The sequence below is a fragment of the Panthera tigris genome, chromosome A1 (assembly GCF_018350195.1).
Source record: "Panthera tigris isolate Pti1 chromosome A1, P.tigris_Pti1_mat1.1, whole genome shotgun sequence".
Classification (NCBI taxonomy): Eukaryota; Metazoa; Chordata; class Mammalia; order Carnivora; family Felidae; genus Panthera; species Panthera tigris.
In genome coordinates, this window is record NC_056660.1 from 66,820,849 (window position 1) to 66,841,063 (window position 20,215).

Here is a 20,215-nt window from a genome sequence, read left to right on the forward strand (position 1 = left end):
AGGGAGGGGCAGAGAGAGAGGGAGACACAGAATCCGAAGCAGGTTCCAGGCTCTGGGCTGTCAGCACAGAGCCGGATGCAGGGCTCGAACCCATCGACTGCGAGATCATGACCTGAGCTGAAGTTGGGCACTCAACCAACCGAGCCACCCAGGCGCCCCAGTAATGTGTTAAGTTTTAGTGGAATGTCAGTGTGGTTTCTGTCTTATGGTCACATTGGTCATCAGAGAGTTGGTATTCTTGGAAGAGATGGGATCATGCACATGAGAAAAGGAATACCAGAGATGGAGGGGGAAAAATGATGCATGGGAAAAGGGAAGAGGTGTTATTCGGTTGTAGTAGAGTGAATATTTCCAAAGTTAATAAAAACAAAATTATATCTAGAACTTTGATTGGTAAAGTCCCAAATTACACAGCTTTTTTTTTGTGGTGACAAAAAAGTTATTACGATGGCCAAAAAAAAAAAATATTGAGATAAAATTCACATATCATCAAATTCATCCTTTTTTAAAGTGTATAATTCAGTGGTGTTTTAGTGTATTCACAAGGTTGTGCAGGCATCACCACTGTCTAGTTCCAGAACATTTTTATCACTCCCAAAAGAAATCGAGTACCCACTAGCAGTCACTCCCCATTTATGCCCTGGACTCTGGCAACCACTTTTCTTTCTGTGTAGGCTTGCCTAGTTGGACATTTCATATAAATGAAATCATTCAGTATTTGTCCTTTTGTGTCTGACTTCTTTCACTTAGCAGATTGTTTTCACGGTTCACCCATGTTGTAGCACGTGTCAGTACTTCATTCCTTTTAATGCTGAATAACAATAGCAATATTCCATTGTGTGTGTGTGTGTGTGTGTGTGTGTGTGTGTGTGTGTGTCACATTTGCTTATTGATTTATTAGTTGATAGGAATTTGGGTGATTTCTACTTTTTAGCTATTGATTTGAACATCCATGTACAAGATTTGTGTGGATACATATTTTCAATTTTGGGGGATATAGCACAAAAAGTATTTTTAAAGAAGCATACTTAATGCTTAAAAATTGTACACATTCATTGGTTCCAGGAATTGTTCTCAAGAGTGCCAAGTCAAATGGGCATTGGAAAAATAAATATTTCGTTAATAGTTCATTAGTGTATTTGGTTTCATTCTTTGTGTTTAAAGAAAATTTGGTAATGCGTGGTTCTCAGAACGCCCTTTCTTTTTTCTAGGCAAGATTACAGAGAGGTCACTTATTACTCAAACAAGGAAAACTTGATGAAGCAGAAGATGATTTTAAAAAAGTGGTAAGTTCAGCTTGTATTTGGCTTTATGAAGATGTTGAACTCCTTTATGAAGATGAGTGAACATGTTGGACTTATTTTTTTATATAGTAAGACATTTAGTAATAACTTTGTAGCTAAAAGGGAAAATCATTTGATTTGTATATATAAAAATCACAGTTTCTGTATTAATACATAGTGGCTGACATGAAAGAATCACTTTAAGAGTTGGAAGATAAAGTATATGGAATGAATATATAATTTTAATTCAGTTTATATAGCTCACGTGTTCTGCTTTGTTTTCCGTGAGGATCTAGAGATATCAACTGAACTATTCTAAAACTCCTCTAGATACCCCTGGGAAACACTTCATTTGATTTAAAGGAATAATGAGACATTCTTAAAAGGGAGTTTTGTAATTTCCTGTATGGCTACTCTACAAAGTGTAGTGTTTTGAATTCATTGGGGGATGTTATAGATTACCTATAATTGAAAAATGATTTGTTGGAGAGACAGCCAAAGTCTTTATGCCCTCATGAAGCTTATTTTAAGACCTGCATTTTTGTTCCATCTGGATTTGTTTCTGAAGTGGTCTAGAAAGGGCATATATACAGTTGACCCTTGAACAAAATGGATTTGAACTGCATGGGTCCACTTTTATGTGGGCTGTATAAGTACTGTTAATGCATTTTCTCTTCCTTATGACATTCTTAATAACGTTTTCTTTTCTCTAGCTTACTTTATTGTAAGAATACAGTATATAATACGTATAACATACAGAGTATGTGTTAATTGACTATGTTATTGTTAAGGCTTCTGGTTAACAGTAGACTACTAGTAGTTTTGGGGGAGTCAGAAGTTTTATGAGGATTTGACTGCATGGGGTGGGTGGCATCGGTGCCCCTAACCCTGTGTTGTTCAAAGGTCAACTGTATAAAACCCCATTGTTCATTATTTGCATTTTTGTAGTTTATAAAAATACTTAGTTACTAGATGATAACCACTATGAAAATAAAACTGAAATTTCTAATATTTTCATAACCTCAGTATTTTATACCCTTAGTATTTCATAACCTCAGTGTTTTCACAGTACTCAGTCATATGCAGAGAAATTAAACATTAGACTTAATTGTATTAAAATCTAATCAGCAGCTGTCTCCTGGTCTCAGTAAAACTGGATGTCCTTTTATGTTTATTTAATTTTCCTTACTACTTGAGAAGGTGCTTGAGAACAGGCTGAAGGATAGGTTGTGGGATGTGATGGCAGCTGAGTCCCCAGCCTCGTTCTTTTTTTTTTTTTTTTTTTTTCAACGTTTTTTTTTTTTTTTTTTTTTTTTTTATTTATTTTTGGGACAGAGAGAGACAGAGCATGAACGGGGGAGGGGCAGAGAGAGAGGGAGACACAGAATCGGAAACAGGCTCCAGGCTCCGAGCCATCAGCCCAGAGCCCGACGCGGGGCTCGAACTCACGGACCGCGAGATCGTGACCTGGCTGAAGTCGGACGCTCAACCGACTGCGCCACCCAGGCGCCCCGCCAGCATCGTTCTTATACATAGCAAGTGTTGTGAGAAATTTGTTGAATGGATGGATGAATGATAAAACATAAGAATGAGTTTCCTTCTTTTTAACAAATGCCTAAATCTATTATGTAGAATTGTTTTTCAATCATAACATTAGAGTAGCCTTTTAGGAATAACACAATTTAGAAGAAAGCTTTAGCAAAAATTAATCCTTACTGGGCATTGGATATATCCTTCTGGAAAAGTGAGTTCTTTGAATTTTGGGTATGTCTTCAGTTAATGTCTTTTCTGTGATCAATATTAAAACCTCACAGAGGGGTGGCTGAGTGGTTCTGTCAGTTGAACATCCGACTCTTGATTTCAGCTCAGGTCATGATTCCAGGGTTGTGGGATTGAGCCCTGTGTCAGTTTCCACACTGAGCATGGAGCCTGCTTAAGATATTGTCTCTCTCCCTCCCCTTCCCTCTCCTTCTCCCTTCCCTCTCCCCCTCTCTCCTCTCTCTCTTCTTTCCTCTCCTCTCCCTCCTCCCATCCCTTTCTCCCTCCCGCCCCCCTCCCTTTGCCCTCCCCTGCATTTGCTCTCTCTCTAAAAAACAAACAAACAAAAAAAAACCCTCCCAAACCTCACAGAAACAAAAGGGGGACTTTCCACTTTTATTTATTTTTTAAAATTTATTTATTTAACTTCAAGTAAGTTAACATACAGTGTAGTATTGATTTCAGGAGTAGAACCCACTTACATATGACACCCAGTGCTCATCCTAACAAGTGCTCTCCTTAATGCCCGTCATCCTTTTAGCCCATCCCCCTATGCACCTCCCCTCCAGCAGACCTCAGTTTGTTCTCTGTAGTTAATAGTCTTATGGTTTGCCTCCCTCTCTGTTTTTATCTTATTTTTCCTTCCCTATGTTCATCTGTTGTGTTTCTTAAATTCCATGAGTGAAATCATATATTTGTCTTTCTCTGACTTATTTTGCATAGCATAACACCCTCTAGTTCTATCTACATTGTTGCAAATGGCAAGATTTCATTTCTTTTTGATGACTGAATAATATTCCATTGCGCACACACACACACACACACACACACACACACCCCACACCCCACCTCTTCTTTATCCATTCATCAGTCAGTAGCCATTTGGGATCTTTCCATAATTTAGCTATTTTTGATAGTGCTGCTATAAACATTGGGGTGCATGTGCCCCTTTGAATCAGCATTTTTGTATCTTTTGGATAAATACCTAGCAGTCAAATGCTGGGTAATAGGGTAGTTCTATGTTTAATTTTTTGAGGAGTCTCCATTCTGTTTTCCAGAGTGGCTGCATTCCCACCAAGAGTGTAAGAGGGTTCCCCTTTCTCTCTTGCCAACGTCTCTTGTTTCCTGAGTTGTTAATTTTAGCCACTCTGACTGGTGTGAGGTGGTATCTCAGTGCGGTTTTGATTTGTATTTCCCTGATGATGAGTGATGTTGAACATTTGTAACTTCCTGATGAGTGATGTTGACCATCTTTTCATGTGTCTGTTAGCCATCTCGATGTGTCTGTTCCTGTCTTCTGCCCATTACTTCACTGGATTATTTGTTTTTGGGTGTTGAGTTTGATAAGTTCTTCATAGTTTTTGGATACTAACCCTTTATCTGATATGTCATTTGCAAATATCTTTTCCCATTCTGTTGGTTGCCTTTTAGTTTTGTTGACTGTTTCCTTTGCAGTGCAGAAGAAGCTTTTTATCCTCATGAGGTCCCAGTAGTTCATTTTTGCTTTTGTTTCCCTTGCCTCTGGAGACATGTCAAGTAAGAGGTTACTGTGGCCAAGGTCAAAGAGGTTGCTGCCTGTGTTCTCCTATAGGATTTTGATGGTTTTCTGACTCACATTTAGGTCTTCCATCCGTTTTGAATATATTTTTGTGTATGTTATAGGAAAGTGGTCCAGGTTCCTTCTTCTGCATGTCGCTGTCCAGTTTTCCCAGCACCATTTGAAGAGACTATCTTTTCCATTCCATATTCTTTCCTGCTTTGTGGAAGATGAATTGGCCATACATTTGTGGGTCCATATCATATCTACGTTCTCCATTCTGTTCCAATGATCTTTGCGTCTGTTTTTGTGCCAGTACCATACAGTCTTGATGATTACTGCTTTGTAATACAGCTTGAAGTCCAGGATTGTGATGCTTCCAGCTTTGCTTTTCTTTTTCAACATTACTTTGGTTATTCAGGGTCTTTTCTGGTTCCATACAAATTTTAGGGTCTTTTCTGGTTCCATACAAATTTTAGGATTATTTGTTCTAGCTCTATGAAGAATGCTATTATTTTTGATGGGGATTTCATTGCACGTGTAGATTGCTTTGTAGTGTCGACATTTTAACAATATTTGTTCTTCAATCCGTGAGCATGGAATGTTTTTCCATTTCTTTGTGTCTTCTTCAGTTTCTTTCATAAGCTTTCTATAGTGTATAGAACTTACTTTTTTGGTTATTAGGTTTATTCCTAGGTATCTTAAGGTTTTTGGGGCAATCGTAAGTGGGATTGTTTTCTTAATTTCTCTTTCTGCAACCAGTTTCATTATGTTGATTTTATATTCTGTGACTTTGTTGAATTCATATATCAATTCTAGCAGTTTTTTGGTGGAGTCTTTTGGGTTTTCCACGTAGAGTATCATGTCATCTGTGAAGAGTGAAAGTTTGACTTCTTCCTTCCTTCCTTGTATGCCTTTTATTTCTTTTTGTTGTCTGATTGCTGAGGCTAGGACTTCCAATACTAAGTTGAACCACAGTGGTGAGAGTGGAAATCCCTGTTCCTGACCTTAGTGACAAAGCTCTCAGTTTTTCCCCATTGAGGATGTTACAGCTGTGAGTCTTTCATATATGGCATTTATAATGCTGAGGTATGTTCCTTCTACTCCCAACTTTCTTGAGAGTTTTTATCAAGAGAGAATGCTGTATTTTGTCAAATGCTTTTTCTGCATCTATTGAGAGGATCCTATAGTTCTTTTTTTTTTTTAATGTTTATTCGTCTTTGAGAGACAGAGAGAGACAGAGCATGAGGGGGGAAGGGGCAGAGAGGGAGACACAGAATCGGAAGCAGGCTCCAGGCTCCGAGCTGTCGGCACAGAGTCCAACGCAGGGCTTAAACTCACGAACTGCGAGATCATGACCTGAGACAAAGTCGGACCCTCAACCAACTGAGCCACCCAGGTGACCCTGAGAGGATCATATAGTTCTTATCCTTTCTTGTGTTAATGTGGTGTATTGCATTGATTGATTTGAGAACACTAAGCCAGCCCTGCAGCCCAGCAATAAATCCCATTTGATCATGGTGAATAGTGCAGTTGAGTGTCTCTTAGTTTCGGCTCAGGTCATGATCTCATGGTCCTTGGGTTCGAGCCCCGTGTCGAGCTCTGCACTGACAGCGTGGAGCCTGGTTGGGATTCTCTCTTTCTGCCCCTCCCCAACTCACGTGTGCATGCTCTCTCTCTCTCTCTCTAAATAAATAAATAAACTTAAAAAATAAAATAAAAAGAGAATACTATTTAAGAAAATGAATGTCTGGTAGAATTTCCCTGGGAGGCCATCTGGCCCAGGACTCTGGGAGATTTGTTTGTTGGGAGATTTTTGATAACTGATTCAGTTTCTTTGCTGGTTATGGGTATGTTCAAATTTTCTGTCTCTTACTGTTTCAGTTTTGGTAGTGCATGAGTTTCTAGGAATTTGTCCATTTCTTCCAGATTGCCTCGTGTGTTGGCATATAATTTTTCATGGTATTCTCGTACAGATGTTTGTATTTCTGTAGTGTTTGTTGTGATCTCTTTCATTCATGATTTTATCTATTTGGGTCCTCTCTCTTTTCTTTTTTATAAGCCTGGCTAGGGGCTTATCAATTTTGTTTATTCTTTCAAAGAACCAGCCAGCATTGCCACTTTTTGATTGTTTTCTGACGGTCATACTTCTGCTAGTGCATTCTTAAAATTGCCGTTGCTATTATTATTACAGGATACTTCCATGACAGTGGAATTGAATGATTTTTTATTTTTAATTGAAATTTGTATTGAGATAATTGTAGATTCCCATACAGTTGTAATTAATAATACAGAGAGATCCTGTATACCCTTTACCCAATACCTACTGTCACCCAATGATAACATCTTATAAAACTATAGTACGATATTACAACAAAGATATTGACATTGATACAATCTGTCTATTCAGATTTCCTCAGTTTTAGTAGTAGTTTTTGTTTTTTCATTTGTTTTTGTTTTTTTTAATGTTTGTGTATTTATTTTGCAAGAGACAGTGATCGGGGGAGGGGCAGAGAGAGAGGGAGACAGAGAATTCCAAGCAGGCTCCTCACTGTCAGTGCAGAGCCAGATGTGGGGCTCCATCCCACGAATTGTGAGATTATGACCTGAGCCAAAACCAAGAATCAGATGCTCAATGGACTGAGCCACCCAGGCCTCGTGTCCGTGTCTGCGTGTGTGTTTAATTTGATACACGTTTTATTTACACCACAGTTAACATACTGAGCATTTCTGTTGCCACAAGGATCCTTCCTGTTGCCCATTTATAAGCACACCCACTTCCCTCACATACTGTTTTGGCCCCTCATCCACTTTCGGCAACCACTAATTTGTTACTCATTTCTTTAATTTTGACATTTCAAATATTATACATGGACAAACGTTATATAACCTTTTGGCATTGACTTTTTTTTACTCCATATAATTCCCTGGAGATTCATTCAGATTGTTGCATATATCACTTAGTTCCTTTTAATTGCTAAGTAGTCCATGGTATGTGTGTGACACTCATTCATCAATTAATGGACATTTGGGTTGTTTCCACTTTTTCACTATTATGAATAAAACTGGTATGAACTTTTTTTTTTTTAATGCTACAGATATTCTTGTCTAGGTTTTAGTGTGAACAGAAGTTTTCATTTTCCTGGGATAAATGCCTAGAAGTGCAATTTCTGGGTTGTGTCATAATTGCCTGGTTAGTTTTATAAGGAACCACCAAACTGCTTTTCAGAGTGACTGTGCCATTTTATGTTCCTCTGCATCTTTGCCAGTATGTGGTTTTGTCACTGCTTTTTTCTTTTTAAAATTTATTTATTTTGAGAGAGCACATGGGTGTGCCTGCTAGCAGGGGAGGGGCAGAGAGAGAGAGAGGGAGGGAGAGGGAGAGAGAATCCCAAGCAGGCTCCACACAGTGAGCACAGAGGCTGGGAGCTTGGTCACATGAACCATGAAATCATGACCTGAGCCAAGATCAAGAGTCGGATGCTTAACTGACTGAGCCACCCAGGTGCCCCTCTTTATGTATTTTCAATACTTTATCACATGTGTGGTCAGCAAATATGTTCTCCCAGTCCATAGCTTGTCTTTTACTATTCACAGGGTGTTTCAGAGAGATGTTTTTAATTTTGATGATATTCAATTTATCCATTTTGCTTTTTCTTCTGCATACACTGTTTTTGGTGTCCTGTTGAAGAACTATTCTCCAAGCCTTACGTTCTGAACGTTTTCTCCTATGTTATTTTTTTTTTAAAGTTTTATGGTCTTATGTTTTACATTTAAGTCTGTGTTCTATTTTGACTTAATGTTTGTGTAATGTGTGAAGTTTAGGTTGAGGTTGATTTGTTTTGCCTTTGGATATGCCATTGTTCCAGCACCATATTTTGAAAAGGCTTTCTGTCCTTCACTGAAGTGCTTTCACACCTTTAAAAATAAGACGTTTGCTGTACTTGGGTGGGTGTATTTCTGGGTCCTCTCTTCTGTTTTCTGTGTGTCTATCCCTCTGCCATTCCTGTACTCTGTTGGTGTTTTAGCTCTATAAGGAGTCTTACTAGGGAGTGGAATGATTCCTTCTCACTTTATTCTTCTCTGTCAGTATTGTTTTAGGTATTCCCTGGCCTTTACCCTTTTATGTAAATTTAGAATAAATTTCTCTATGTCTACAAAAAGCCTTGCTGATATTTTGATAGGAAAGGAATCGCAATAAGTCTAAAAGTCAGTTTGGGGAGAAATGAAATACTTATTATGTTGAGTCTTCCAATCCATGAACATAATATGCCTCCCCATTTGTTTAGGTCTTTGATTTCTTTTATCAGTGTTTTGTAACTTGCAATGTACAGATCCTGTACATATTTTGTTAAATGTATATACCCGAGTTCTTTTTTGGGTGTGGGAGGGATGATTTAAAATGGTACTGTGTTTTTTTGTTTTTTTTAAATGTTTTTTACATTTATTTATTTTTGAGAGACAGAGAGAGACAGTGTGAGCAGGGGAGGGGCAGAGAGAGAGAGTGAGACACAGAATCAGAAGGAGGCTCCAGGCTCTGAGCTGTCAGCACAGAGCCCGATGCGGGGCTCAAACCCACAAACCGTGAGATCATGACCTGAGCTGAAGTCGGACGCTCAACCGACTGAGCCACCCAGGTGCCCCTGGTACTGTGTTTTTAATTTCATTTTTCACATTGAATAATCTTTGTGATTTTTTTTTCTTCAGGAAAGTGTTCACATATTTAAATTTGTAGAAGAAATTAAAAAAAAAATTTTTTTAATGTTTATTTACTTATTTAGAGAGAGAGAGTGAGCAGGGAGGGACAGAGAGAGAGGGAGAGAGAGAATCCCAAGCAAGCTCCACACTGTCAGCGTGGAGCCTGACGCAGGGCTCGAACCCACGAACCATGCAATCCTGACCTGAGCCAAGATCAAGAGTCAGACACTTAACCAACAGAGCCACCTCAGTTCCCCATGGGAATACAGATGGGAGGCCAAGTTAAATCTTAACACTGCAAAAGCTATGTTTAATATGTAATAACAATTTTGTTGTGTGTAATAATAATTAGATTGGATTGGGTTTAGAGAAAGATACAAGTACAGAATTTATTATTTTACAGTTATTTTATGTTTCACTTGGAGTAAATTGGAAATACCTGGACTTAAGATTCAGATTAATAATTAGAAAATCTGACATGTATATCTTTTGTCTGAACAGTAATTACAGTGTCCCAAGGGTGTAGGTGTTAGAGCATCATGAAATGAGAATATTGAGAAGAACTTATCAGTTAACATATGTATATAGATGATTAAATTTTAAGCATTTGGAACCTTGATTCTATTGGGAAAATGATAAAAGAATGTTATCAGATGGACAACACGAGATATAAACCCAAACCCAGTGTCTACAGTGTCCAGTCTTTCTAAATGTAAAGATGAACATTAGAACTATTCACAGGACCACTATCTCTTATGTTTAGCAAAAATAGATAACATACAGCCCAACCCTGATGAGACTTTAAGGAAATGTTTCCAGTTATATAATACTGTTGACATTGCAAGTATAAATAGAACTTTTACAGAAAAATCTGGCAGTAAGTATTATGAAAGAAAAACATTTTGCCCAAAGATACTTATTGGAGTTCTATTTGTTTTGGAAACTATTAGAGAATATTGTGTCAGTATGATAGAATAATATTCATGAACAAGAATTATTTATGTTTGCTATTGATTTATAGACCTACATTACAAAATAAAGTCAATTAAAGGGCAAAATAAAAATTGTGTGTAAATGCTATTTCTGATTACAGAAAACTTTTGTGTGCTAAACTGGTATAAGTGGCAATTGGTTAAAATTTATAGTTTTTTTCTGTTTTAAAGTTGTATAAAGCAAATTCTGAAGAAAAAAGACAAGTTTTGGAACAAGAGGCAGGAAGGAGCGTTGGGTTTTAGATCTACTTTTGTACTTTAGCCATGGTTTGTACAGCACTCAGCATGCACGGGGCGTATTGCTAAGGACTTGTATGGATTATTTCACTTAATCGCTATTCTGCCTCTGTGGTCTGGTATACTGGTAGTCTCATTTTCAGCTGAGCAAATAGAGGTTCAGAGAAGTTTGGTGACTTGCCCAAGATTACACCAGTAGCAAGCAAGTAGGTTAGAAAATTCTAGAACCTGCATTCTTATGCACTGTATTGTTGCTCTCCGCTGTCATTAGTAATTGTATGCATGCTCTGAGGGCTATTCCTGTCGAATATGGGCACAGGACTCAAACGTGTATGTGTTTCACATGGTGCAGAACATTTGTTGTTATTCGCATTAAGAAGTGTGAGAAAACATGTATTTGCTTATATACAGACAAAAACCTCTGGAAAGATAAGCAAGAAACTGATAACATTGGTACTTCTTGAAAGAAAGGTGACTTTGAGAAGTTCTTCCCTTCTGAGCACCTTGTTTTCCTCATTGCAAAGCATAGAAATTGTATAGATGACATCCTATCTTTAAAGTTTGGTACCATAAAGTAGATGATTTCTGGGTCTCGTTTGAAAAGATAAATTTTGTGTTATGACTGTATTTTATTTTTAGCAATTAAAGAATCCTTATTAATTTTTAAAGATTTGTGAATATAGATGATCCATAATAACTTGTTTGCTTTATATATTTTTTAGTTAAATGGACTTTTTGTGGTATTTAGGAGCATTTACGAGCCTGTTACATATAGTAAAGATTTAATCATACTAGTAAAGTGCTATATACAACCAGGTAGATGTATTCAACTACATTTTACATAACGGAACAGAAATTTGAATATACTTAATCTCTTTTTGGGCTACAGTGAGAAACTCGTTCTTTGTTAGGTGTACAGGTTACTCTACTGTTGGAGGCTGTCCCGTAAATGAGCATCACGTCAGGTCCATACCAGCTATCCTAATCCTGATCAGTACTTTACGTGGTTTAGTTTGTCTTGGAGCCATCAGTGACTCCTGCTGTAGCCAGTGCATGTGGTCATTTGTTAGGTCAGTGAGCATTTGAGTGCATATTATTTGCAAGGCAGAATAGTAGGTGTTAGAGAATTGCTGATGAAGAAAACTAGTCTCAGCCTTTGGAGAGATTGTACTAGGGTAAGAAATAATCTGGCGAATATGATACCATATGACAAATGTTGTGATTTAGCCCTGTGGGAACAGACAGAATGGTCACCTAACTTAGCTGGGATTTGGGAGTCTGGAGTCAAGAAAGGCCTTTTTAAAGGAGGATGTACTTGAAGTCTGAATGGTAAGAGAATGAATGAATCTGTGTTAGCAAAGTGGCTGGGAGGGCCATCCAGGCAGACGGTGAGCATCCTGTCATTTAAGAAAACGACACCTCTAGTACCACTGGAGTAGGGGTTTGAGAATGCTGGACAGGTAAACAGGGGTCTGATTGCAGAGAGGACATATGTAATGCTGGGACCTGGGTGTGTGTTTGTTCATTCGTTTAATAGCCATGGAAGGTTTATGCTGGGAATGTCATGATCAGGGTTTTGCTTCAGTAAAACCCAGACTACTCTGGAAAATGGGTTGGAAGAAGACGAGAGTGGAAGTAAACAGTCTGATAATTAAGCTGTTGCAGTAAGTAGTCCAAGTGTGACTTTATGGAGGCCAAAGATTAGGCTGGAGTAGGTGGGGATTGAGAGAAATAGGTGGACATTTAGGAGGTTGGATCAAGAGAGATGCAGTGATTGTGCTAAGGGAGAAGGAACAATTAGGTATGATGCCCGGGTTTCTGGATTGTTCAGATTGGTTACATGTCCATGCTATTCCCTCAGATAGAAACTCAGAGAACAATTATTTAGGAGAGAAGGATGGGTAGAGAAAATATGCCTGTCTTATACTTTTTTTTCCTCAAGTTTTTATTTTAATCACTTAGTGCTCATCACAAATGCACACTCCTTAATCCCCTTAATCACCCACCTACCCCGCCCCCATCCCCTCTGGTGACCATTAGTTTGTTCTCTGTAGTTAAGAGTCTGTTTCTTAGTTTCTCTTTTTCCCCTTTGCTCATTTGTTTTGTTTTTTTAAGCATCTTTTTTTAAAAAAATTTATTTATTTTGAGAGAGAGCATGAGAGTGAGTGGGGGAGGGGCAGAGAGAGAGAGGGAGAGAGAATCCCAAGCAGGCTCCGTGTTGTCAGTGCAGAGCCCTATGTGGGGCTTGATCCCACGAACTGTGAGATCATGACCTGAGCCAAGACCAAGAGTTGGACACTCAATCGACTGAGCTACCCAGGCAGTCCTGTTTCTTAAACATCTTCTTTATCCTTTGATTAATCGATGGACACTTGCTTGGGCTGCTTCTGTATCCCGGCTATTGTAAATAACACTGCTATAAATATAGGAGTGCATGTGTCCCTTTGAATTAGTGTTTTTGTATTCTTTGGGTAAATACCCAGTAGTGTGATTGCTGGGCCATAGGGTAGTTCTATTTTTAACTTTCTGAGGAACCTCCATTCTGTTTTTCAGAGTGGCTGCACCAGTTTGCATTCCCACCAACAATGCAAGAGGGTTCCCCTTTCTCTGCATCCTCGCCAACACCTATTGTTTGTTGCGTTGTTGATTTTAGCCATTCTGACAGGTGTGAGGTATAGTTTTGATTTGCATTTCTCTGACAGTGAGTGACGATGAATATCTTTTCATATGTCTGTTGGCCATCTGTATGTCTTCTTTGGAGAAATGTCTGTTCATGTCTTCTGCCCATTTTTAAATTGGATTATTTGTTTTTGGGTGTTGAATTTTATGAGTTCTTTACATATTTTAGATACCCTTTATTGGATATGTCTTTTGTAAGTATCTTCTCCCAATTTGTAGGTTGCCATTTAGTTTTTGTTGATTGTTTCCTTTACTGTATAGAAGCTTTTTATTTTTTAAATTTGTTTTATTTTTTAAAGTTTTTATTTTAATTTCCATTAGTTAACTTACAGTGTTATATTGGTTTCAGGTGTACGATATAGTAATTTAGCACTTCCACGCATCACCGTGTAGTCATCACAACAAGTGCAGAAGCTTTTTATTTTGATGTAGCCTCAATAGTTTATTATTGCTTTTGTTTTCCTTGCCTCAGGAGACATATCTAGAAAAAAGTTGCTCAGCTGATGTCAGAGAAATTACTGCCTGTGCTCTCTTCTAGGATTTGTATGGTTTCAGGTCTTACATTTAGGTCTTTAATCCATTTTGAATTTATTTTTGTGTATAGCATAGGAAAGTGGTCCAGTTTCATTCTTCCACATGTTGCTATCCAGTTTTCCCAACACCATTTGTTGAAGAGACTTTTTCATTGGAGAGTCTTTCATTGGATGGTCAAAGATTAATTAATTGATGATATAATTGTGGGCTTATTTCTGGATTTTGTATTCTGTTCCCTTGATCTATATGTTTCTATTTTTGTGCAAGTACCATGCTGTTTGATTACTACAGCTTTGTGATATAACTTGAAGTCTGGAATTGTGATGCCTCCAACTTAGTTTTTTTTTTTTTTTTTCCTCTTTAAGATTGCTTTGGCTATTCCAGGTCTTTTGTAGTTTCATACAAATTTTAGGATTGTTTGTTCTAGTTCTGTGAAAAATGCTGTTGGTATTTTGATAGAGATTGCATTAAATGTGTAGATTGCTTTGGGTAGTGTAGACATTTTAACAGTGTCCTTCCAATCCATGAACATGGAATGTCTTTCCGTTTCTTTGCATCATCTTCAGTTTCTTTCATCAGTGTTCTATCGTTTTCAGAGTACAGGTCTTTCACCTCTTTGGTGAGGTTTATTTCTGGGTATCTTACCATTTGGGGTACAGTAGTAAATGGGATTGTTTTCTTAATTTCTTTTTCTGCTGTTTCATTATTGATGTGTAGAAGTGCAACAGATTTCTGTAGAGTAATTTTGTATCCTGCGACTTTACTGAATTTGTTAATCAGTTCTAGCAGTTTTTTGGTAGAGTTTTTCAGGTTTTCTGTATATAATATCATGTCAGCTGCAAATAGGGAAAGTTTGACTTTTTCCTTATAGATTTTTATGCCTTTTATTTCTTTTTGTTGTCTGATTGCTGTGGCTAGGATGTCCAGTGGTATATTGAATAGAAGTGGTGAGAGTGGACATCCTTGTCTTGTTCCTGACCTTAGGGGAGGGGCTCTCCATTCTTCTTCATTGAGGGTGATGTTTGCTGTGGGTTTTTCATATATGGTCTTTATTATGTTGAGGTCTGTTCCCTTTAAACCTATTTTGTTGATGGTTTTTATCGTGAATGGATGTTGTACTTTGTCAAATGCTTTTTCTGCATCTGTTGAAAATGATCATATGGTTTGACGCTCTTATTCTTTTTTTTTTTTTTTAAAGTTTACTTATTTTTGAGAGAGACAGAGACAACATGAGTGGGGTGGCAGAGAGAGAGGGAGAGTGAGAGAGAATCCCAAGCAGGCTCTGTGCTGACCTGAGCTGAAACCAAGAGTTGGATGTTTAACCCACTCAGCCAGCCAGGCGCCCCCGACTCCCTTATTTTTATAAAAATATCCTGGAGCGCCTGGGTGGCTCAGTTGGTTAAGTGTATGACTTCGGCTCAGGTCATGATCTCATGGTTAGTGAATTTGAGCCCTGTGCTGACAGCTCAGACCCTGGAGCCTTCTTTGGATTCCGTGTCTCCCTCTCTCTCTGCCCCTTCCCTGCTCATGCTCTGTTTCTCTCTCAAAAATAAAAAATAAACATTAAAAAAAATGTTTTAAAAATTTTCCTGATTCTCAGCAACTCATTTTATTTAATAATTTGTGATCTATAAATTCTTCCTTCTTATCAACTTCAAGATACAGTAAATGCACTTTAAACTCATTTGTTTTTGGACTTCGGTGTTTTATCTTTTCCTTATTTATCTTTGCTATCAATGCTTTGGGTTTAAGTGAAAAATCTTTAGATCAAGGCAGTGTTCCATGTGATCCAAATACAGTGAAGGTAATGATCAGTTTAAATGTTTATTTCATATTTCGGTATTTTTTATTTTGATGAAATTGGCAACTCACATTTTGTTTTTGGTGAGCAGCCATATTATTAGATAAATATCAGTGCCAATTGCAATTTAATTTTTAATTTAAGTACAAAGCTTTGGTGTGATTTTTAATAAATAAACTCTTCATTGGTAGTTTGTGTTACTTGAAAACAAACTAACATAAATCTACCAAATGCATCAATATAACTTTAGGCATTGTTTTTTCCATCTTTAATCTTTTAGTACAGAAAGAATGATTGTGGTGCTTCAAGTTAACTAAATCAGAAATAACCAAAGTTAAAAAAAAATACTAAGTATTATGAACTAGGAAGAAAAGGGAGCAGTACTTTTAAAGGCATGAAATAAATTTGGTTATAATTTAATATAAAGATAGCAATGTGTGCTATAGCTTGCTACAGTTGCTCTTTTTCTTTGAATCAGAAATAATGCTATAAATGGGTAATAGTATAAATATGCCATAATTCATCAGATATAAGGAGCTATCAATTGTAAGACATGTTATTATTTTATGCTGTATTAAAAGAATAAATGCTGCTGGTTAATAATGCCTTCTTATAACTTAATATTTTTATTTTGTGCTTATAGAAAGAGCTATTTGAGACTTAGACACAAGTTTTTATTATCACACTGCTCTGCTCATTGCCTTTCTGTTATACATTAACTGCATGAAGACTTTGGCAGTTAAAACCTGTATGTATAGTACCAACGGTGTTAATACCTGGAGTCAAGCGTGCTAGACCATTTTTGTGCATATGCAGTCATGTTGATGGGCTGATGGTAAGACTCATTCCACTGAGAGAAATCAAAGTATGCTTTATCACCTTGCTTTAGATGTGAGGCAGAAAGGGAAGAGGGAAGGATGAGGCTTAAAAGATAGCAGCAGTAAAATGGAGTTGGACTCCTAATTACATCAAGGAAAGAGGAATCTAACATCCTAAATAATAAGAGGAGCCATTTAAAAAAAAATTTTTTTTTTTAACGTTTCATTTATTTTTGAGACAGGGAGAGACAGAGCATGAACAGGGGAGGGTCAGAGAGAGGGAGACACAGAATCTGAAACAGGCTCCAGGCTCTGAGCTGTCAGCACAGAGCCCGACGCGGGGCTCAAACTCACGGAGCGCGAGACCATGACCTGAGCCGAAGTCGGCCGCTTAACCGACGGAGCCGCCCAGGCGCCCCAAGAGGAGCCATTTTTGAACAGCATGGGATGGTGACAGTGACAGTGGCAGTGGGTTGGGAATGGGACGTGGAATTCTTCTTAGCGAAACGCTGTTAAGATGTCTTGCTGGAGATGTAAGGTGGGCAGTTGCATGTTTGGCGTCAGTGTACATGTAAGAGGGAGCGGTTAAGAATGTAGGCTCTGGAAGTGACTTTGAGCCATAGTTTCCTCCTGTGTAAAATGGAGATAATCCAAAATGCCCTTTAGGGCTTTTGGTTTAGCTTTAGAATATTGCCTGAAACCTAGAGAGGACTCAGTAAATGTTTTCTGCTGTCATGATTGATCTTCATCATCACCATCATCCAAAACATGGGCTTTGGAGATACAGACCTTAGTTGGAAAGTAAGCAAGACTTCTGGCAAGTTACATAATCATTCAATTTCTTTATCTAAAGTTGGGGTAGTAAAATCTAGCTCATGGGTAATAGTATAAATGAAAAAAGAAAGATAGGCATGCAATGTAGGCATTAAGGCATATGTCCTGTTTTTTAGCAGTTTATACTTTAGTTGGAGGAAATAAGCGCTAAATATGTAAAAAATTAATAGCACAGAGATATTTATAAGAAGTGACATAAAGGTTGGATAAAACGATAAGATTAAGAATTAGGAACACGACTAGAAGTTGGGAGTCCCACCTCACTTTTTCTCCTGATTAGCTGTGTGATGTTGGGCAAGTTATCATTATCCTGTCAATACTGTGAGACTCAGTATTTTCATTTACAAAGTGCGAGTTGATTGGGCAAGATGATTTCTTAGGTTACTTCCTTGTTAAGGGTTTCTTACGTGATTTCGGCATTTAGAGAGAAGCGATTACTACCATAGTATGGAACAGTTAGGGAGGCTAGGAGGAGATGGGACATGAAAAGGGTGTTGGTTTGATGAAAATTGTATCAGGGAACAAGAGAGTTTTGGAATCTTGAAGATACCTTTTTTCTTGTGTTATAATTGTGAGAAATTAGCCTATCCTCACATTTCCATGTTTCATTTCTGGTAGGTTTTATTTATGAATTTCACAAATATTTGAATTTATATTTTGTCAGGTTCATTGAACGTTCTTGCTCGTTTTCCTTGTACGTGCTGCGTCCCTCTAGGGCAGCAGTTCTTAGGATGGCTCTCAGGATCCCATTATACTAGTCAATATGGAGGCCTCCAGAGACCTTTTGTTTAGCAATATTTACGGGATTAGAAGTTAATTTTAGAAATTAAAAAATACTTATTAATTTAAAAGTAACAAACCCATTATGTTAATATAGATTTTTTTGCATGCAGCCTAACTATATTTTCAAAAACAAAAAGTTTAATGAGATAAGTTTTACATTTTTACAAATCTCTTTAATATGTGGCTTACTTGAAGACCATCAGATTCCCAGATCTGATTTATATTTTGGTTGAAGTACTATTGAAGAAAATGTGGTTTATACATATAAGCAGTTGGAAAAGGAAGAATGTTTTAACATCTTTTTATATAATTGTGGATACTCTTTGATGTTACACCAAAACTCCAGTAGTTGTTATTGGTTAGTTGCAATGTGGACTCTGAAATCCTGCCAGTGAACTTGTAGTAAGTACTCTGTCATAATGAAATCCATTAGTTTAGCCTGCACTTTGAATGAGTACTTTGTCTTTTATCCATATGTGTTTTGGCCCCACAGACCCCCGAAAGAGTATTAAGGATTCCCAAGGGTCCCTGGATCATACACTGAGAATCACTACTATAGGATATATACCTAAGAGGATAATTGCTACTTTGAAAGTTACGGGCATTTTAAACCTGGTCAGTTTGGCACTGTCTCGTTAAGTGGTTATTCCAATTTATATTCCCACCAGCAGTTTAGGGGGGGGTTCTATGAGCCCCATAACTTCAATACCACTTGGTATCAGTAGTATTTTTGCTGGCTAGGTTGGTATAAGAAATGCAACTTTACATCTTTTGTGTCTGTTTCTCTTAGATTCTATTTATCCAACTGTTTCTTTTGTGTCAGTGAAGATAGTCCTTAAGAATATCTTTTTCTCTTAGTCATTACTTCAGGAATTTCAACATCCATGCTTACTAAGGTTTACAGGTAATCAATATCTTTAGCTTCCTCCAGAAAATTACAGGGGCCTTAGAATACTTTAACTCAATCACCTACTCCCTGGCTTGGATATAATTATTTTTCAAAAATTGGGGCTTTTTATTGACATTCAAATTAGTATTACTTTTGTATAGATCCCTTAAAGACTTAGGAAAGAATTGGTGAAGGCAAATTCTAGGAGTTGCTAGAGAATATTGCAATATACCTCAAATATTACATATTTTTCCATGTTATCAAATAGTGACAAATTAAAAATGTAAACTTGTGCTACTTACCTCTTAAAACCATAATTAAATTTAATAGAATTGGAAGATTAATTTCTTGAGCAACAGGCAGTTTGGTGAATATATTTTATGCTAAAGTCTAATTTTATTTTGACCTTGAGTCAAATTAAGGTTTTATTATTCTGGGGCTTTAATTGTAAAGGCATCCAGTTCAAGTTGGCTGGTATGGAATGCAATGATAAATAAATTGAATGGCCTTTTAAAGTGTGTATTATGTCTTGCATCCTGTCCTCATTATGAATTTATATATTATAGAAAGTTCAAAAAAGGAGCTTGGAATTTTTATTAGCATTTTTTGGAATACTCGCTATGTGGTGGTCCTTTTGATTTCTCAGTGACTGCTCCTCAGGGTGTAAGCATTATTATTCCCCTTTTATTGGTGAAGAAAATGCAAATAATATACAGATAGTAAGTGATAAAGCCAAGGTTTGGGCTGAGGGTTTGTTTTTTTCCCCATTTAGATTTTATTTTAAAACATTAATGGTAGAAAATCTGTTTGGAAATACTCACAATCTGGCCATTGAAAAATGGTAAAACCACTATATTAGTTCTCTGTTGCTGCTTAACAAATTACTCAAAGTTAGCAGCTTAAAGCTTCCTACCTTTGTGATCTTACAGTTCATGGGGTCAGGAATCTGGGCAGGTTTAGCTGGGTCCTCTGCCCCAGGGTCTCTCCTAGGCTATAGTTAAGGTGTCAGATAGGCTTGCAGTATTATCTGAAGATTTGGCTGGTGAAGGAACTACTTCCAAATTCACTTTGTTGTTGGCAGGATGTAATTCCTCTTGAGGTGTTAGGTTGAGGCCTTTGTTTTTTCTGAGTGTCAGCCAGAGGCTTCCCTTGGTTCTTTCTTTTGTGGGTCTCCCCATAAAGCATCCCACAGCAGGCAGCTTGCTTCGACAGAGTGAGCAGGTGAGAAGGCAAGAGATGCCAGCAAGAGAGTGAGTGCTAGCAAGATGGAGGTCACAGTGTTTTGTACCTAACTAAGGAAGTGATGTCCTGTCACCTTTGTCACATTCTGTTTCTTAAAAGGAGTAGGAGAGGGGATCACACAAAGGTATGA

At 37.5% G+C, this 20,215-nt stretch overlaps 1 protein-coding gene across 1 annotated transcript in view; it reads left to right on the forward strand.

Moving 5' to 3' along the window:
• Positions 1–20,215, forward strand: part of DNAJC3 (DnaJ heat shock protein family (Hsp40) member C3) — an 88,663-nt gene that overhangs the window by 29,344 nt on the left and 39,104 nt on the right. Inside the window, exon 4 of the mRNA XM_042979413.1 lies at positions 1,212–1,286. Coding sequence (XP_042835347.1) covers positions 1,212–1,286 — 75 coding nt within the window. The remainder of the gene's footprint in view (positions 1–1,211; positions 1,287–20,215) is intronic.